General features: G+C 45.0%; 1 protein-coding gene across 1 annotated transcript in view; it reads right to left on the bottom strand.

The window, feature by feature from the left end:
- Positions 1-8,630: 8,630 nt before the first annotated feature.
- Positions 8,631-19,418, bottom strand: part of LOC115104673 (sialate:O-sulfotransferase 1-like) — a 28,134-nt gene continuing 17,346 nt past the window's right edge. The window contains exons 6-9 of the mRNA XM_029626028.2: positions 14,430-14,622; positions 14,065-14,229; positions 13,607-13,807; positions 8,631-9,530 (exon numbers count right to left, since the gene is read on the bottom strand). Coding sequence (XP_029481888.1) covers positions 9,184-9,530; positions 13,607-13,807; positions 14,065-14,229; positions 14,430-14,622 — 906 coding nt within the window. The 3' untranslated portion in view covers positions 8,631-9,183. The remainder of the gene's footprint in view (positions 9,531-13,606; positions 13,808-14,064; positions 14,230-14,429; positions 14,623-19,418) is intronic.

Here is a 19,418-nt window from a genome sequence, read left to right as displayed (position 1 = left end):
ACTGTTGGGCAATTTGGAAAGCCAATGTCAATCAATAATCTAATAATATTCTTAACAAAAATATTGATCTTTAATTTACAATCTGTGGATACTATGAGATTAGAAAAACACCACAGCACAGTTGAAAAATAAATGCACATGGAAATCAAGAGAGGGGGGATCCATGGAGATAGGTGGGATGGGCTGAGTGTGGCTGAGGGCTGGGATTAAAAGCTCATGATCTGTAATAGCCAGGACCGAATACACCATATCATGTCCACAAAATATGTCTGAATACCATTTAATGTGTAATGTGTATATCAAACTATATGTACTGTATGTCATGTTATACTGTGTATGAAATTAACATGTATGTAAAAGGCATGAATAATGTACTGTATAAGTAACAAAATAGCTCAAAAATAAATACCACAAATTCAAACAAAGTTACCTTTGTCCTCCGAAGCAGTAGATGGGCCAATAAATGTTTTGTATAATCTACTTGCAATGAAAATAAGAATCCTATATCCACAATGTGAGAAACTGAAGGAAAGGCTCTCTCTGGCTGTGGAGAAAGGGATTGGGAAGCGTTTTGTTGTCACCATGTTGACTGTTCCTGTGGGTTTTAATGTCACATATGATTTAGCAGATGGAGTCGTCCGTTTGGACCGTCAATTCAACACAGACCCCCTGTCAGTCCAATAGAGCTGTTTGGACCGTCAATTCAACACAGACCCCCTGTCAGTCCAATAGAGCTGTTTGGACCGTCAATTCAAGACAGACCCCCTGTCAGTCCAATAGAGCTGTTTGGACCGTCAATTCAACACAGACCCCCTGTCAGTCCAATAGAGCTGTTTGGACCGTCAATTCAACACAGACCCCCTGTCAGTCCAATAGAGCTGTTTGGACCGTCAATTCAACACAGACCCCCTGTCAGTCCAATAGAGCTGTTTGACAGGCTACCACACAGGGGTTCCATTATGCCTTCGCGGCACTATGTTAACCCTATTATTCACACTGTAAAGTGTTGCTGAGAGAAAGGACAGTGAGATGACAGACAGACATGTTCTAGTAGGTAAGGCAATCAACATGATGGCCAACTATACACTTGTCACTCTGGACGCAGAAATTAAGAGCTGTCAGTCTTATAAGGAAAGGTGGTTTAAGTTTGGATATCATTAATTACTATACTTCACTTTGCATCCCCCTGAGAAATGCTTCTCATACTTTATTTTTTTCCAAATATGCATAATTTATTAGACTTACCCTGGGCAACTTTTCTCTAAATGCTTTTCTAACGTTTTAGAGTAGAGTATCCTTAAAGCTAGAATCCTTGAAACAATAACAATGCTGTCACCTCGTCTGTGTTTTGGTAAAAAGCGGAGGGGTGAGCCTGGAGAATTCTAACCACTCTCAAATGCATAGACTTGAGCTATGGATGCAAGGACTGACCATCCATGATATCAAAATGATATGTTTTGAGGCTATACTGTGTTTGTTTATATTTACATTGTCTACAAACATTGGAGTAAAACAAGCTTGTATTTGGGGTTCTGATTTGGTATGACAGTTGAACTAAACTCACAAGACATTAATGTTATATTCTTAAAGTACTTAATTCTATAGCTAGAGGAGTCCTGATATCTTCAGGAGTGAAACGTGTATTTATATTCTCTTCATCTGTTGTTGTCTAGTACTGTCTTTCTGCTAGCTAGGGCCATCTACTTTAAGTGCCGCTTGACTTCCCAGTGGCCTACTTGGTGTGAGAACTGCTGACTGCTCATAATTTGCAGATAGTTGTTGACTCATCAACCAGGATCAAGAGGCAGGGCAATTTGTGTCTTGTTTTGGTATTCAGCGGCTGAATTGGAGGGGGAGTCGTTTCACCTCTCCTAAGCAATCAGCAATTAGTACAGGGAGGCGTGCGCTCCACCTCTGCTAGGCAATTAGCAATTAGTGTTAGTCCTTCAGTCTCCCCTGGTTCCTCAGTGGAAAAGTAAGACCGTCGCGGAAACAAAGACGGTTCTGTGGAGTTGTTCAAGGAGGGAAAGAGAGGAAAGCTCCACTCTCTCATTTGAGTGTTTTACAGATCTAATTTTGGTATTTTGTAGCTTTAACATCTATGTGTGTGTTTTCTATACCTGTTTGCACCTCTCCCTGTAGGCTTTACAGGCGTTCCCCATCCCTTGGCTGCAACCCTTCTAATTTAGTGTACACTGCGTGCACAACCTTTGTGGAATTCTGGGTCTCTGGCAGCATTTGGAACTGCCGAACTGCGATCAAGAACACAGTTAATCTCGGCCAATGCTGCCCTTCAGTCCCTTTTACTTTTTGGCCCTGACAGAGACATGGATCACCCGAGAGAACACTGCCACCCCCAGCTGCTCTCTCTTCATCTGACTATTTTCTCTCATAGTCCGAGAGCATCTGGTCATCATGGCGATGGCACAGGTCTACTCATTTCTCCTAAGTGGAGATTTTTCTTCTCCCGCTCTCAAATGTCCATCTCTTCATTTTAATTCCATGCTGTCACTTGTCCACTCAAGCTTAGCATTAGTGTCATCTATTGCCCACCAGGTGCCCTTGGAGAATTCCTCAATGAGCTTGACACCTTGATAAGGTAATTTCCTGACGATGGTTCACCGCTCTTTGTTCTTGGCGACGTCTGCCTTCAAAGGTCTCTTTGGCCTCACCCTTTCCCAATATCATCCAACTCACAAGGCAGGCAATATGCATTTTTACTAGAGGCCGCTCGCCTACTAATCTCACTGTAACCCCTCCTCCAGGTATCTGATCACTACTTTGTTTCGTTTTGTCTCCCTTTCCACCAACCCTAACCACTCAGCTGCTACCCAGATCATGCATCGTCGCAATCTTCGCTCCCACTATTGTCTCCTCTTCTATCCTATCATCTCTCCCTTCTGCTAAATCCTTCTCCCTCCTATCTCCTGAATCTGCCTCTTTTGACCCTACTCTCCTCCCTTTCCACATTCTTTGACTCGCACTGTCCCCTTTCCTCCCAGCCGGCTCCTGCTCCATTGCTGAGTGACTCATTGCGAGCGTACAGAACAGGACTGCGGGCAGCTGAGCGAAAATGGAGGAAAATTTAACTTCCAGTGGACCGATCATCCTTTCACTCCCTTCTCTCTACCTTATCTTCCTCAGTATCCACTGCTAAAGACACTTTCTACCACTCTAAAGCTTCTGACTCTAACCTTAGGAAACTAATTTCCAACTTCTCCTCCCTCCTTCATTATCCCCTACCTCCCACTGCAGATTACTTTGTCAACAATTTAGAAAAAATGTTGATGATATCCGCTACTCATTCACTCAGCCTATTGAGTCCACTGGTCTCTCCCACACACAGAACTACCCTATGCCTTGACCTCTTTCTCCCTCTCTGTTCAGATGACATTCTGCAACAAGTGAGGTCTGGCTGCTTCACAACCTGCCCGCTTGACCCCATTCCCTCCTCCAGACCATCTCTGGAGACCTTCTCCCATTCCTCACTTCCCTCATCAAAATGCCCCGAGTTGCTCCCCTCAAGAAACCAACACTCATCTCATCTGACGTCAAACTATAGACCTGTGTATCCCTTTCTTTCTAAAATACTTGAGTGTGCTGTCTCTGATTAACTTTCTTGTTATCTCTCTTTGAAACAATCTTCTTGACCCTAACAAGTCAGGCTTCAAGATGGGCCACTGTTCTTCGGTGTCATGGAGGCTCTCCGCACTGCCAAGGCTGACTCTTTATCCTCTTTTCTCATCCTCCTAGATGTATCCGCTGCCTGCAACACCGTAAACCATCAGATCCTCCTCTCCACCCTCTCAGGGCTGGGTGTCTCAGGCTCTGCCCACTCTTGGATTGCATCCTACCTGGCAGGCCGCTCCTAACAGGTGACGTGGAGAGGCTCTGTGTCTGTACCACATACACTTTTTACTGTTGTCCTTCAGGCCTAGGTTCTAGGCTCTCTTCTCTCTATACACCAAGTCACTCGGTTCTGTCATATCCTCACATGGGGTCTCCTAACACTGCTAAGTGGATGACACTCAACTACTTTTCTCCTTCCCCCCTTCTGACACCCAGGTGGCGACATGCATTTCTGCATGCCTGGTTGATATATCAACTTGGATGTCGGCCCACCACCTCAACCTCGATAAGACGGCACTGCTCTTCCTCCCGGGGAAGGCCTGTCTGCTCAAAGACCTCTCCAACACGGTTGACAACTCCAGTGTCGCCCTCACAGAGTACAAAACTCTTGGCATGACACTGGACAACACCCTGTCGTTCTCTGCAAACATCAAAGCAGTGACCCACTCCTGCAGGTTCATGCTCTACAACATCCATAAAGTACGATCCTACCTCACACAGGAAGCGGCGCAGGTCCTAATCCAGGCACTTGTCCTCTCCTGTCTGGACTACTGCAACTCTGTTGGCTGAGCTTCCCGCTTGTGCCATCAAACCCCTGCAACTTATCCAAAACGCTGCAGCCCGCATGGTTTTCAACCTTCCCAAGTTCTCTCATATCACCCCGTTACTCCGCACAATCCACTGGCTTTCCTACAATTCTACACATTTTGCCATGGGGCTTAGAGAAAAAATAGCCGTTTCATAGCTATTCTAGACATTTTACAATGAGACTGAGAGAATTTAGAATTTTAAAGCAAATTTCCTGCTATTCTACAAATTTGGTGCCATGTCTTAGGACAGATATGTGGTGGGGTTTGGGGTTATATATTATACAGTGCCTTTCAGAAAGTATTATCTATGACTTTAAAAAAATGTTGTTGCTACACTCTGAATTTAAAATGCATTACATTTAGATGGTGTCACTGGCCTACACACAGCAGGACTGTGAAGCAGCACAGACACATGCATATACACACACAATAACATACCCACTATACATACACATGGATTTAGTACTGTAGATATGTGGTGGAGTAGGGGTCTGAGGGCACACAGTGTGTTGTGAAACCTTTGAATGTAATGTTTTTAAAATGGTATAAACTGCCTTCATTTTGTTGTACCCCAGGAATAGCTGCTTTGGCAGCAGCTAATGGGAATCCATAATAAATGCAAATACAATATCCCATAACTTCAAAATGTATTTTTTGCAACAAATGTAATAAATTAAAAGCTGAAATGTCTTGTATTCAACCCCTTTGTAATGGCAAGCCTAAATAAGTTCAGGAGTAAAGATTTGCGTCACGTAGTAAGTTGCATGGACTCACTCAGTGTTCAATAATAGTGTTTAACATGATTTTTGAATGACTGACTCATCTCTGTACCCCACACATGAACCCAGCAAAAAAATAAACGTCCCTTTTTCAGGACCCTGTCTTTCAAAGAATTTGTAAAAATCCAAATTACTTCACAGATCTTCATTGTAAAGGGTTTAAACACTGTTTCCCATGCTTGTTCAATGACCAATATACCATCAATGAGCATGCACCTGTTGAATGTCCTTTAAGACACTAACAGCTTACAGACGGTAAGCAATTAAGATCAGTTATGAAAAGTTAGGACACTAAAAGAGGCATTTCTACTGACTATGGGAAAAACACCAAAATAAAGATGCCCAGGGTCCCTGCTTATGTGCCTTAGGCATGCTGCAAGGAGGCATGAGGACTGCAGATGTGGCAATTACAATGTCCGTACTATGAGACGCCTAAGACAGTGCTACAGGGAGACAGGACAGACAGCTGATCGTTCTCGCAGTGGCAGACCACGTGTAACACCTGTACAGGATTGGTACATCCGAACATCACACCTGTGGGACACCTACAGGATGGCAACAACAACTGCCCGAGTTACACAGTGCTCAGACTGTCCACATATAGGCTGCGAGAGGCTGGACTGAGGGCTTGTAGGCCTGTTGTAAGGCAGGTCCTCACCAGACTTCACCGCCAACAACGTCGCCTATGGGCACAAACCCACCATCGCTGGACCAGACAGGACTGGCAAAAAGTACTTTTCACTGACGAGTTGCAGTTTTGTCTCACCATTGGGTGATGGTCGGATTCGTGTTTATCGTCGAATGGAATGACTGTTACACCGAGGCCTGTACTCTGGAGCGGGATCGATTTGGAGGTGGAGGGTCCATCATGGTCTGGGGCAGTGTGTCACAGCATCATCGGGCTGAGCTTGTTGTCATTGCAGGCAATCTCAACTCTGTGCGTTAGAGGGAAGACATCCTCCTCCCTCATGTGGTACCCTTCCTACACCCTTCCTCCTGACATGACCCTCCAGCATGACAAAAAATGTGGCAAAGTAACTTCTTGTCCTGAATAAAAAGGCTTATGTTTGGGGCAAATCCAATACAACATATTATTGAGTTCCACTCTCCATATTTTCAAGTATAGTTAGTGGTGGCTGCATCATGTTATGAGTATGCTTGTAATTGTTAAGGATTGGGGAGTTTTTCAGGAGAAAAATATACAGAATGGAGCTAAGCATAGGCACAATCACAGAGGAAAACCTGGTTCAGTCTACTTTTCACCAGACGCTGGGAGATTAATTTACCTTTCAGCGGGGCAATAAACTAAAACACAATGACAAATCTACACTGAAGTTGCTTACCAAGAAGACAGTGAATGTTCCTCAGTGGCTGAGTTACAGTTTTGACTTAAATCTGCTTACATCTTTGGCAAGACCTGAAAATGGTTGTCAAGCAATGATCAATAACCAACTTGACAGAGTTTAAAGGATTTTGAAAATAATAATGGGAAAATGTTGCACAATCCAGGTGTGGAAAGCTCTTAGAGACTTATACAGAAAGACTCATAGCTGTAATCGCTGCCAAAGGTGCTTCTACAAAGTATTGACTCAGGGGTGTGAATACTTATGTAAATGAGATATTTCTGTATTTAATTTTCAATACATTTCACAAATGTTCTAAAAATCATGTTTTCACTTATTCATGATGGGGTATTGTGTGTATCAATTTTTATCAATTTTGAATTCAGGATGTAACACAACAAAATGTGGAATAAGTCAAGTGGTATGACTTTGTGAAGGCACTGTATAATTAATTTAAATGTCCAAAAATGGATATAGCAACTAAGGATTCCATCTTTAATTCAAAACCCTTGACTTTATAGTGGACAGTGCTCTTTGAACTTAGCTGTTACTTGGGGCTCTATTAAATTAGATGTGCTTTAGTTGACATCCGCATTGCGATTGTTTAGGCGGTGTCGGAGGTAGAACTGCATTAGAGCTGTCAAATCCACAAGCAGCTCCTGGCATTATACCTAAATCGGACATTGCCAGTGGCTGCACGGAGTTGCTTTAATAGAATTCCCATGTAGCCTTGTTTACAAGTTCGAACACTGGAATTCTTGATTATGCTGATAGAAATCATTATTTCATTGAATAATTGTAAATTTGAGCCTCATTGTTTCTATATTACCTACACTTTCTCGTTCTGAACTTGTATTGCGAGTGGGACAGGTGTGGCTTCGTAACAATGATCAAGAGCAGCTGCTCACCGATTTGACAGCTCCAACGCAGTTACACGTCTGACCCTGCCAAAACATCAGCTATGCGGGTGTCGGCTATCGCAGGTATATGCTTGGTCTGATTGAATCTAGGCCTTGATTTTATAGTCCCAAAGTTGTCTCTTTTGGATTAAACCAATAAACGACACAGCTGAAAAAAAAGCTGCATTTGAAAACACATTGAGAGCAATGCATTGAGCTGACTATAGTTCAATGAGCTAGTTACACTATAGTTGTCACCCTTGTGCCAAGGTTAGATGTTGTAATGAGTTACAGACTCAGTCTTTGGACAGATGGGTTAATAGTATCGTTGAGGGTTTTGATAGGAAGTGTTTCAACATCTTGACTCAGTGGCTTAGAGCCCACATCACTATGCAAATGCATTGTAACACACCCCCAAAAACTCAACAAATTCTAATTTAAATGATAGGGTTCAATGAGTTGATTATTTTTCCGTTGTCTTTGTGTGAAATTCTTTATATTCTGTCATCAGCCAAACACAATGGCAGGCAGCCAGAGAGTTGCACCATATTTATTTTATAATTAGTCTGTGTTTGTTTTGTTCCACAACTATGCCGCTAATCTACATAAACAGATGCCAGTGCTGCCGTCTGTCTGTGCATGGATCCAGCTTTTAGATTCATTAATATGACCAATTGTTTGTTTGTCTATCTTCAAATACCTTTCTGGCCATTATCTTCCCAATGTGTTGACTTGTTGTTTGCAGTAACAGACTGAACATTAAGCATGCAATTAAAAATTATAATTTGGTGAAATATCTTGCACTCAAGTGTCCATATTCTATTCTCAAGCGGTACACTTTCCCCTATAAACATGGGAAAGCTACTAGACCAAATTAGACCAAAGCTATTAGACCAGCCACAATTTGTACAAGATATGGTACACAATGCTACGAATGGGCTGTTTACCCAGTACAATGTCACTTTACGTCTCTCAGAGAAATGGAAGCCACTTACAAACTGATACAACTACAAACAAACAAAAAAGCCTGCTTAAGACCAGACACCTCAGTTTCACTACCCACTGACTACCACAACAAGATATGAGTCAACCATGAGTCAATCATTCAACCAATAATGAAAAACCTGACAATAGAGATAAACATAGGACATTTAATTAGCAAAAGTCCAATACAACAACCAGATTACATTGCTGGATGGCATGTTTTCTGTTTATCAGTAAAACTGATATTAAACATGACAAAAATCCCAAACAAATTCAAACGACCTAAGGATTCCAATACAAGCTAAAGGCCTCACAGTCTACAATGCTTGATTGAATTGTTTGTGCAGACAGGCAATTGTTCCATACTCCATATGCCTGCAGTAAAAAGGGGAATGTGTCACCTTCAGCAGGAGCTGTAATGTTCAGCAATGTTTTCATCCCAGTGAAACTGACAGTTCACACTAAAGTCTAACTCGATGTTACAGCCATTCACAGTGGGTTGGCAATGTCAAGTGCATCATTGGTGTGTTCATACAGTCACTTTCCCTCTGAGCCACTCTTCTGGAAATGTTTTGTAGCTGACAGAATTCTTCAAGACATCTAAAAACCTTCACCCAACCATGCTAATTAGTTGGCTGGACAACTCCCCTTGGAGTGGTGGCAGAGATTGCACCTTCCCACTTCATTTATTGTCATGTCCTTTTGGGCTGTAGTGTGGATGAGCTGGTGATCATCTGGGTTAGTATTTGTGTGGCAGGCCGTTGTAGTTCCTGTCCCTCAAGGCCTGGTCCACCGTGAGGATGTAGGAATCGATGGTGCTCCTCATCTCTGCGGTAAAGGGGTCGAAGGAAGGTCTCTGGGCCCCCCCAGAGCGTTTGAAGTGTCCGTCCTGGTTGCTTTTAGCACACATCAGCCTCTCCTCCATCATGGTGGCGTTGAGGAACAAGGTGAGGAGGCGGAGCTGGGGGAAGAGCGCCCTCTGCAGGTCCTCGTAGTGTACCACCAGCAGGCGACGGCCAAACTGCAGCCAGCTCAGAGCGTGGGACGCCCACCAGGGGGCGTAGCTGTCAACAAACTCTGGCCATTCTGAAGTAAACAGAGGAGAGGGGGGAAATAGGTACACTTTATATACAAAGGTATGTGGACACCCCTTCAAATTAGTGGATTCAGCTATTTCAGCCACACCCGTTGTGTATAAAATTGAGCACACAGCAATGCAATCTCCATAGATAAACATTCGTAGTAGAATGGCCTTACTAAAGGGCTCAGTGACTTTCAATGTGACACCGTCATAGGATGCCACCTTTCCAACAAGTCAGTTCATCAAATCTCTGCTCTGCTAGAGCTGCCCGGTCACCTGTAAGTGCTGTTTTTGTGAAGTGGAATCTTCTAGGAGCAACACGGCTCAGCCGCAAAATGTTAGGCCACACAAGCTCACAGAATGAGACCGCAGAGTGCTGAAGCGCATAGAATGTAAAAATCGTCTGTCTTCAGTTGCAACACTCACTACCGAGATCCAAACTGCCTCTGGAAGCAATGTCAGCATAAGAACTGTTCATCGGAAGCTTTGTGAAATGGGTTTCCACGGCCGAGCAGCTGCACACAAGGCTGAGATTACCATGAACAATGCCAACCGTCAGCTGGAGTGGTGTAAAACTCATTGGACTCTGGAGCAGTGGCAGGAGGACCGAGCATGCCACCATTCTCATCGACGGGGCTGTAGTGGAGCAGTTTGAGAGCTTAAAATTCCTTGGAGTCCACATCACTAACAAACTAACATGGTCCAAGCACACCAAGACAGTTGTGAAGAGGGCACGACAAAACCTATTCCCCTTCAGGAGACTGAAAAGATTTGCATGGGTCCTCAGATCCTCAAAAGGTTCTACAGCTGCAGCCGAGCGGAAATGGGGGAAAACTCGCCTCCCTGCGGACCTGGCATCCTTTCACTCCCTCCTCTCTACATTTTCCTCTTCTGTCTCTGCTGCTAAAGCCACTTTCTACCACTCTAAATTCCAAGCATCTGCCTCTAACCCTAGGAAGCTCTTTGCCACCTTCTCCTCCCTCCTGAATCCTCCTCCCCCCCCCCCCCTCCTCCCTCTCTGCAGATGACTTCGTCAACCATTTTGAAAAGAAGGTCGACGACATCCGATCCTCGTTTGCTAAGTCAAACGACACCGCTGGTTCTGCTCACACTGCCCTACCCTGTGCTCTGACCTCTTTCTCCCCTCTCTCTCCAGATGAAATCTCGCGTCTTGTGACGGCCGGCCGCCCAACAACCTGCCCGCTTGACCCTATCCCCTCCTCTCTTCTCCAGACCATTTCCGGAGACCTTCTCCCTTACCTCACCTCGCTCATCAACTCATCCCTGACCGCTGGCTACGTCCCTTCCGTCTTCAAGAGAGCGAGAGTTGCACCCTTCTGAAAAAACCTACACTCGATCCCTCCGATGTCAACAACTACAGACCAGTATCCCTTCTTTCTTTTCTCTCCAAAACTCTTGAACGTGCCGTCCTTGGCCAGCTCTCCCGCTATCTCTCTCAGAATGACCTTCTTGATCCAAATCAGTCAGGTTTCAAGACTAGTCATTCAACTGAGACTGCTCTTCTCTGTATCACGGAGGCGCTCCGCACTGCTAAAGCTAACTCTCTCCTCTGCTCTCATCCTTCTAGACCTATCGGCTGCCTTCGATACTGTGAACCATCAGATCCTCCTCTCCACCCTCTCCGAGTTGGGCATCTCCGGCGCGGCCCACGCTTGGATTGCGTCCTACCTGACAGGTCGCTCCTACCAGGTGGCGTGGCGAGAATCTGTCTCCTCACCACGTGCTCTCACCACTGGTGTCCCCCAGGGCTCTGTTCTAGGCCCTCTCCTATTCTTGCTATACACCAAGTCACTTGGCTCTGTCATAACCTCACATGGTCTCTTCTATCATTGCTATGCAGACGACACACAATTAATCTTCTCCTTTCCCCCTTCTGACGACCAGGTGGCGAATCGCATCTCTGCATGTCTGGCAGACATATCAGTGTGGATGACGGATCATCACCTCAAGCTGAACCTCGGCAAGACGGAGCTGCTCTTCCTCCCGGGGAAGGACTGCCCGTTCCATGATCTCGCCATCACGGTTGACAACTCCATTGTGTCCTCCTCCCAGAGCGCTAAGAACCTTGGCGTGATCCTGGACAACACCCTGTCGTTCTCAAATAACATCAAGGCGGTGGCCCGTTCCTGTAGGTTCATGCTCTACAACATCCGCAGAGTACGACCCTGCCTCACACAGGAAGCGGCGCAGGTCCTAATCCAGGCACTTGTCATCTCCCGTCTGGATTACTGCAACTCGCTGTTGGCTGGGCTCCCTGCCTGTGCCATTAAACCCCTACAGCTCATCCAGAATGCCGCAGCCCGTCTGGTGTTCAACCTTCCCAAGTTCTCTCACGTCACCCCGCTCCTCCGCTCTCTCCACTGGCTTCCAGTTGAAGCTCGCATCCGCTACAAGACCATGGTGCTTGCCTACGGAGCTGTGAGGGGAACGGCACCTCAGTACCTCCAGGCTCTGATCAGGCCCTACACCCAAACAAGGGCACTGCGTTCATCCACCTCTGGCCTGCTCGCCTCCCTACCACTGAGGAAGTACAGTTCCCGCTCAGCCCAGTCAAAACTGTTCGCTGCTCTGGCCCCCCAATGGTGGAACAAACTCCCTCACGACGCCAGGACAGCGGAGTCAATCACCACCTTCCGGAGACACCTGAAACCCCACCTCTTTAAGGAATACCTAGGATAGGATAAAGTAATCCTTCCCCCCCCCCTTAAAATGATTTAGATGCACTATTGTAAAGTGGCAGTTCCACTGGATGTCATAAGGTGAACGCACCAATTTGTAAGTCGCTAAATGACTTAAATGTAAATGTAATGTAAATGTAAGCGGTACTGGAGCACCAAATCTAGGTCCAAAAGACTGCTAAACAGCTTCTACCCCCAAGCCATAAGACTCCTGAACATATAATCAAATGCTACCTAGACTATTTACATTGCCCCCCCTCTTTTAAGCTGCTACTCTCTGTAATTATCTATGCATAATCACTTGAATGACTCTAACTACATGTACATATTACCTCAATAACCTCGACTAACCAGTGCCTCCGCACATTGACTCTGTACCGGTACCCCTTGTATATACGTAGCCTAGCTATTGTTATTTTACTGCTGCTCTTATTATTTGTTACTTTTATTTATTTTGGGAGGGGGGGTATTTTTTTTAAACTGCATTTTTGGTTAAGGGCTTGTAAGTAAGCATTTCACTTTAACGTCTACACCTTTTGTATTCGATTTGAATTGAAAAGCTTCACCATCTGGCAGTCCGACAGATGAATCGTAGTGCCAACTGTAAAGTTAGTGGTCTGGGGCTGTTATTCATGGCTCGGGCTAGGCCCTTTAGTTCCAGTGAAGGGAAATCTTAACGCTACAGCATACAATGACATTCTAGATGATTTGTGCTGCCAACTTTGTGGCAACAGTTTGGAAAAGTGCCTTTCCTGTTTCAGCATGGTAATGTCCCCATTCACAAAGCGAGGTCCATACAGAAATGGTTTGTCGAGATCGGTGTGGAAGAACATTACTGGCCTGCACAGAGCCCTGACCTCAACCCCATCAAACCCCTTTGGGATGAATTGGAACGCTGACTGCGAGCCAGGCCTAATCACCCAACATCAGTGCTCGACCTCACTAATGCTCTTGTGGCTGAATGGAAACAAGTATCTGCAACAATAGTGGAAAGCCTTCCCAGAAGAGTGGAGGTTGTTATTCCAGCAAAGGGGGGCAACTCCATATTAATGCCCATGACTTTGGAATGAGAAGTTCGATGAGAAGGTGTCCACCCAGTTTTGGTAATGTAGTGTATCTTATCAATGTGCAATGTGTGGAGACTATGCTGACATCTCACGTCCAGAGTCTATGCAGCAGGTATAGCAGCTGATGTGAACATTTGTCACTAGTCATGAACGGCTGTTTGAAATAGACTTTTGTTCAAGGCAAACAGTTTACCAAAATCCCAAAATCTCATTGTGTTGTTTGGATATGCCTTAATCATTTTGCATTCCTTAGTTGCCACATAACCCCCAGTCCATTTCCCTAAACACTGAGCTGTGCTTGTTGTGTGGTGTTACCTTTGCTCCTCCACTGTGCGTCTGTGGCATAGCCCAGGTGTCCAGCACACTTCCGGTTGAACTCTGCCATGAGGGAACGGTAGGGGTTCCGGATCAGCAGGATGGCAGAGTCAAACATCTCTATTTCTCTCTGACCACTCTCATGTGTCTTAACACAGATGCTACGCCCACTCTTCCAGTAGTCCTTCTCCCCTTTGAAACCTGGTAGAAAAACCCAAATACCCAAGATGATCAAACATCTGAAAACTTATGCGTCACAGAGCATTCAAGCTGTTATTGCCATTTGTAAGTACTATACAAGTGCATTCATTGGAAATTCTCTATGAGAGCTCCATGGTATAACAATTTTTAGCGCATACTTAAAAACACGCAATTATACATTTCAGTAGAGAAACATCAAGCATTCACAGTATGTGCTATTATCCATCACAACACCTGAGCTGTGTTCACAGCCTCACCTCTATTGTAAAGCGAGCTATCGAAGTAGAAGCTGCCAGTATAGTAGCCCGTCACGAGCTCAATCAGGTGGCGTACCCAGGTGTTGCCAGCTCCGGGGAAGCTGGAGAGAGCCACCAGGGAGGTAGACCTCTCAGGCAGAAATGTTCTCTCTTTGCACCTAGAGTCTGAATGAGGCAGAACCAGCAGGGTTGAACATCGCCATAAAAACACGCCATTGATCTATCCCTGAGATACTGTATTGTAGCATGCTATTGCTAAGAGTTTAATTACAGTTGCAGTGAAGTATAAAGTCCATATATTTTTTTTATGGTTGAAAACTTGGACTGTAGTATCGGTGAAACTAAAGGTTATTCAAGGCTCTCACCAAGTACAGGTGTCTGGTAGATCTGGTAGTAGTCTTGGTCAGACAGGGAAGTGGAGATGGAGGCATCAGTGTGTTCTGTGCCATTAGTCTCCAGACATGGCTGGTCCAGTGGGAGACGTTGACTCAGTCTAAACAGAAACGAAGCCCAGACGCAGTAACAATGTGGCTTCCTCAACACAGCCAGTGGGAGCTCCTGCAGTAGAAACCCAACCAGGATCAATAAAAAACATCAGAGGCATAACTTCAAGCAGTAATTTACAGTGCAAGGAATATGACTGGTCACTCATTCCTCCTCTGGTGGATTGGATGTGATTTTCCCTTGGTTGACATGATAGGTGGGTTATATAAGATGTCTGAACCACTCCTGCTCCATTTTCTTTGATTCCTTTTTTTCTAAAGTTCAGATGTTTTTTGCACAAGTTGTCTTTTTCCTATTCAATATTGTATAGCCCCAGTATAGCCCCCATCACCTCCACACAATATGGAATTACAATATCTATCAAGACTGACTCTGGAGAGAGGCAATTGTGTTATATGCTGGTACAGTTCTCTTCGTTTATTGACACTGGGCACTGGAAGATACGCTAATGTAAAAACACACAAAGCACAAAAGTACACACCCGTACAGAGGGAATAGGCTAAATCAAATACACTATTATCATCACTTAGACACGGCTGTGATATTTCTTCTAGCCATTTGTGTGTAGAGCAGAGCAGAGCAGAGGACCACCTCACCCAACATTCTAGGCCCACTACAATTCGCATATCGCCCCAACTGATCCACGGACAACGTAATCACCATTGCACTGCACACTGCCCTATCCCACCTGGACAAGATAAATAGTTATGTAAGAATGCTGTTCTTCGGCTACAGCTCAGCCTTCAACACCATAGTGCCCTCCAAGCATTATTACGCTCAGGGCCCTGGGTCTGAACCCCTTCCTGTGCAACTGGGTCCTGGACTTCCTGACGGGCCGACCCCAAGTCGTGAAGGTAGGCAACAACACCTCCGCCACGCGTGCTCAGCCCCCTCCAGTACTCCCTGTTCACCCATGACTGTGTGGCCACACATCTCCAACTCAATCATAAAGCTGCTGACGACACAACAGTGATAGGCCTGATGAGACAGCCTACAGGGAGGAGATGAGAGCCCTGGCAGAGTGGTGCTAGGATTATAACCTCTCCCTCAACGTCAACAAAACGTAGGAGCTGATAGTGGATTACAGAAGACAACAGAGAGAGCACGCCCCATCCACATCGATGGAGACGCAATGGAGAGGGTCAAAAGCTTCAAGTTCCTCGGCGTGCACATCACTGACAACCGGAAATGGTCCCTTCACTCAGACAGCATGGGGAAGAATGTGCAACAGCTCCTCTTCAACCTCTGGAGGCTGAATAAATTTGGCTTGGCCCAGAAGACCCTCAAAAACTTCTACAGATGCACCATTGAGAGCATTTTGTCGGGCTTTATCACTGCCTGGTAAGGCAATTGCACTGTCTGCAACTGCAGGGCTCTCCAGAGGCTGGTATGGTCAGCCCAATGCATCACCAGTGGCACACTGCCTGTCCTCCAGGATATCTACAGCACCCGGTGTCACAGGAAAGCCAAGAACATCATCAAGGACCTCAGCCACCCGAGTCAAGACCTGTTCACCCCGCTACCATCTAGAAGGCGGAGACAGTACAGGTTCATCAAAGCTGGGACCGAGAAGCTGAGAAACAGCTTCTGTCTCCAGGCCATCAGACTGTTAATCAGTCACCACTAGCCGGCCTCCCCCAGTGCCCTGAACCTCAGTCACTGTTCTAGCCAGATGCACTGTCAACTGTGCAACCTTTCCAATTTATGTCCAATCAATTGAATTTACCACAGGTGGACTCAAATCAAGTTGTAAAAACATCTCAAGGATGATCAATGGAAACAGGATACATATGAACTCAATTTCGAGTCTCAAAGCAAAGGGTCTGAATAATTATGTAACTAAGGTATTTCAGTTTATTTTTATTATTATAAATTTGCTAAAATGTCTAAAAACCTGTTTTCGTTTCATCATTATGGGGTATTGTGTCTAGATTGATGAGGAAAACATGTAATTTAATCCATTTTAGAATAAGGCTGTAACGTAACAAAATGTGGAAAGAAGGAAGGGGCCGAATACTTTTTGAATGCACTGTAAATATACTATATTCTATTCATGGCTCATTCTACATAACTACTCCTGTACACAACTTTCTATTCATATACTGTTCACACTGTATATACACACCATTATAAGTACATGTACAGTACTAGTCAAAGGTTTGGAAACACCTACTCATTGAAAGGTTTTTCTTTATTTTTACTATTTTATACATTGTAGAATAATAGTAAAGACATAAACTAGGAAATAACAGATATGGAATCATGTAGTAAATAAAAAAAAGTGTTAAACAAATCAAAATATATTTTATATTTGATTCTTCAAATAGCCACCCTTTGCCTTGATGACAGCTTTGCACAATATTGGCATTCTCTCAACCAGCTTCATGACCTGGAATGCATTTCAATTTGAAAAATGGCTCTGACAGAGAGGGCTGCCTCGCTTTTAGTCCTTAGGAAGTGTTGCAGTATTTTGTTGTTTTATGTATTATTTATTACATTGTTATCCCAGAAAATCTTAAGTGTTATTACAGACAGCCGGAAAAACTATAGGATATCAGAGCGGCGTCAACTTTCCAGCACTACGACCAGGAATACGATTTTCCCGAAGCAGATCCTTTCTTCGCACCACCCAGGGCATTTGAAATGATCCCAGAGGACGACCCAAAACAACGACACCGGAGGTGAGGGAGTCGGAGCGGTCTTCTAGTCAGACTTAGGAGGCGCGCACACCACCCACCGCTTCTGAGTATATAACTCGCTAATGTCCAGTTCCTAGATAACAAAGTAGACGAGATCAGGTCAATGATTGCTTTCCAGAGACATCAGGGATTGTAACGTACTCTGTTTCATGGAAATATGGCTCTCTCAAGATATGCTGCCAGAATCAGTACAGCCACATGGATTCCCAGTGCATCGTGCCGAAAGGAATAAACATCTCTCCAGGAAGAAGAAGGGCGGGGATGTATGTTTCATGATTAACGACTTATGGTGTAATTGAAACAACATACAGGAACTCAAGTCATTTCGTTCACTTGACCTAGAATTCCTCACAATAAAATGCCAAACGTATTATCTCCCAAGAGAATTCTCTATGGTTATTGTCACAGCCGTGCATGTCCCCCCTATAGCAGATACCACGATGGCCCTCAAGGTACTTCACTAGACTTTATGCAAACTGGAAACCATATATCCTGAGGCTGCATTTATTGTAGCTGGGGATTTTAACAAAGCAAATTTGAGGAAAAGGTTACCTAAATTCTATCAGCATATTGACTGTAGCACTCGTGCTGGAAAAACACTGGACCAATGTTACTCTAACTTTTAGGATGCATATTAGGCCCTCCCCCGCCCTCCTTTCGGCAAATCTGACCACGACTCCATTTTGCTCCTCCCTTCCAATAGGCAGAAACTCAAACAGGACGCACCCATGCTAAGGACTATTCAATGCTGGTCTGACCAATTGGAATCCACGCTTCAAGATTGTTTTAATCACGCAGACTGGGATATGTTCCGGGTAGTCTCTGAGAATAATATGGATGTGTACACCGATACGGTCACTGAGTTTATCAAGAAGTGCATATGAGATGTTGTACCCACTGTGATTATTAAAACCTACCCTAACCAGAAACCGTGGATAGATGGCAGCATTCGCGCAAAACTGAAAGCACGAACCATGAACCATGGCAAGATGACTGGGAATATGGCAGAATACAAACAGAGTAGTTGTTCCCTCCGCAAGGCAATCAAACATGCAAAACGTCAATATCGAGACAAAGTGGAGTCGCAATTCAATGGCTCAGACACGAGATGTATGTGGCAGGGTTTACAGACAATTACGGACTACAAAAGAAAAACCAGCCACTTCGTGGCCCCCGACGTCTTGTTGCCAGAAAAGCTAAACACGTTCTTTGCCCACTTTGAGGATAAAACAGTGCCACCGACGCGGCCAGCTATCAAGGACTGTGGGCTCTCTTTCTCCGTGACCGACATGAGTAAGACGTTTAAACGTGTTAACCCTCGCAAGGGCATCCCTTGACGTGTGCTCAGAGCATGTGCTAACCGGCTGGCTAGTGTGCTAACCAGCTGGCTGGTGTGTTTACAGACATATTCAATCTCTCCCTATCCCAGTCTGTTGTCCCCACATGCTTCAAGATGGCCACCACTGTTCCTGTACCCAAGAATGCAAAGTTAACTGAACTAAATTACTATCGTCCCGTAGCACTCACTTCTGTCATCATGAAGTGCTTTGAGAGACTAGTCAAGTATCATATCACCTCCACCTTACCTGTCACCGTAGACCCACTTCAATTTTCTTACTGCACCAATAGGTCCACAGATGATGCAATTGCCATCACACTGCCCAATCACATCTGGACAAGAGGAATGTAAGAATGCTGTTAATTGACTATAGCTCAGCATTCAACACCATAGTACCCATTAAGCTTGAGGCCCTGGGTCTCAACCCCGCCCTGTGCAATTTGGTCCTCGACTTCCTGATGGCTCGCCGCATGTGGTGAAGGTATGAAACAACATCTCTACTTTTCTGATCCTCATCACAGGGGCCCCCACAAGGGTACGTTCTCAGCCCCCTCCTGTACTCCTTCACCCATGACTGCGTGGCCATGTACGCCTCCAACTCAATCATCAAGTTTGCAGACGACACAACAGTAGTAGGCTTGATCACCAACAACGACGACACAGCTTACAGAAGTGGTGAGGGCTCTTGGAGTGTGGTGTCAGGAAAATGACCTCTCTCTCAACGTCAACAAAACAAATGAGATTATCGTGGTAGCAATCACCTATCCACATCGACAGGACAGCAGTGGAGAAGGTGGAAACAGCCATCACTA

This window comes from Oncorhynchus nerka, linkage group LG22, assembly GCF_034236695.1.
Source record: "Oncorhynchus nerka isolate Pitt River linkage group LG22, Oner_Uvic_2.0, whole genome shotgun sequence".
Lineage (NCBI taxonomy): Eukaryota > Metazoa > Chordata > Actinopteri > Salmoniformes > Salmonidae > Oncorhynchus > Oncorhynchus nerka.
The sequence above is the reverse complement of the archived record's forward strand: the minus strand, read 5'-3'. Positions and strand labels throughout refer to the sequence as shown.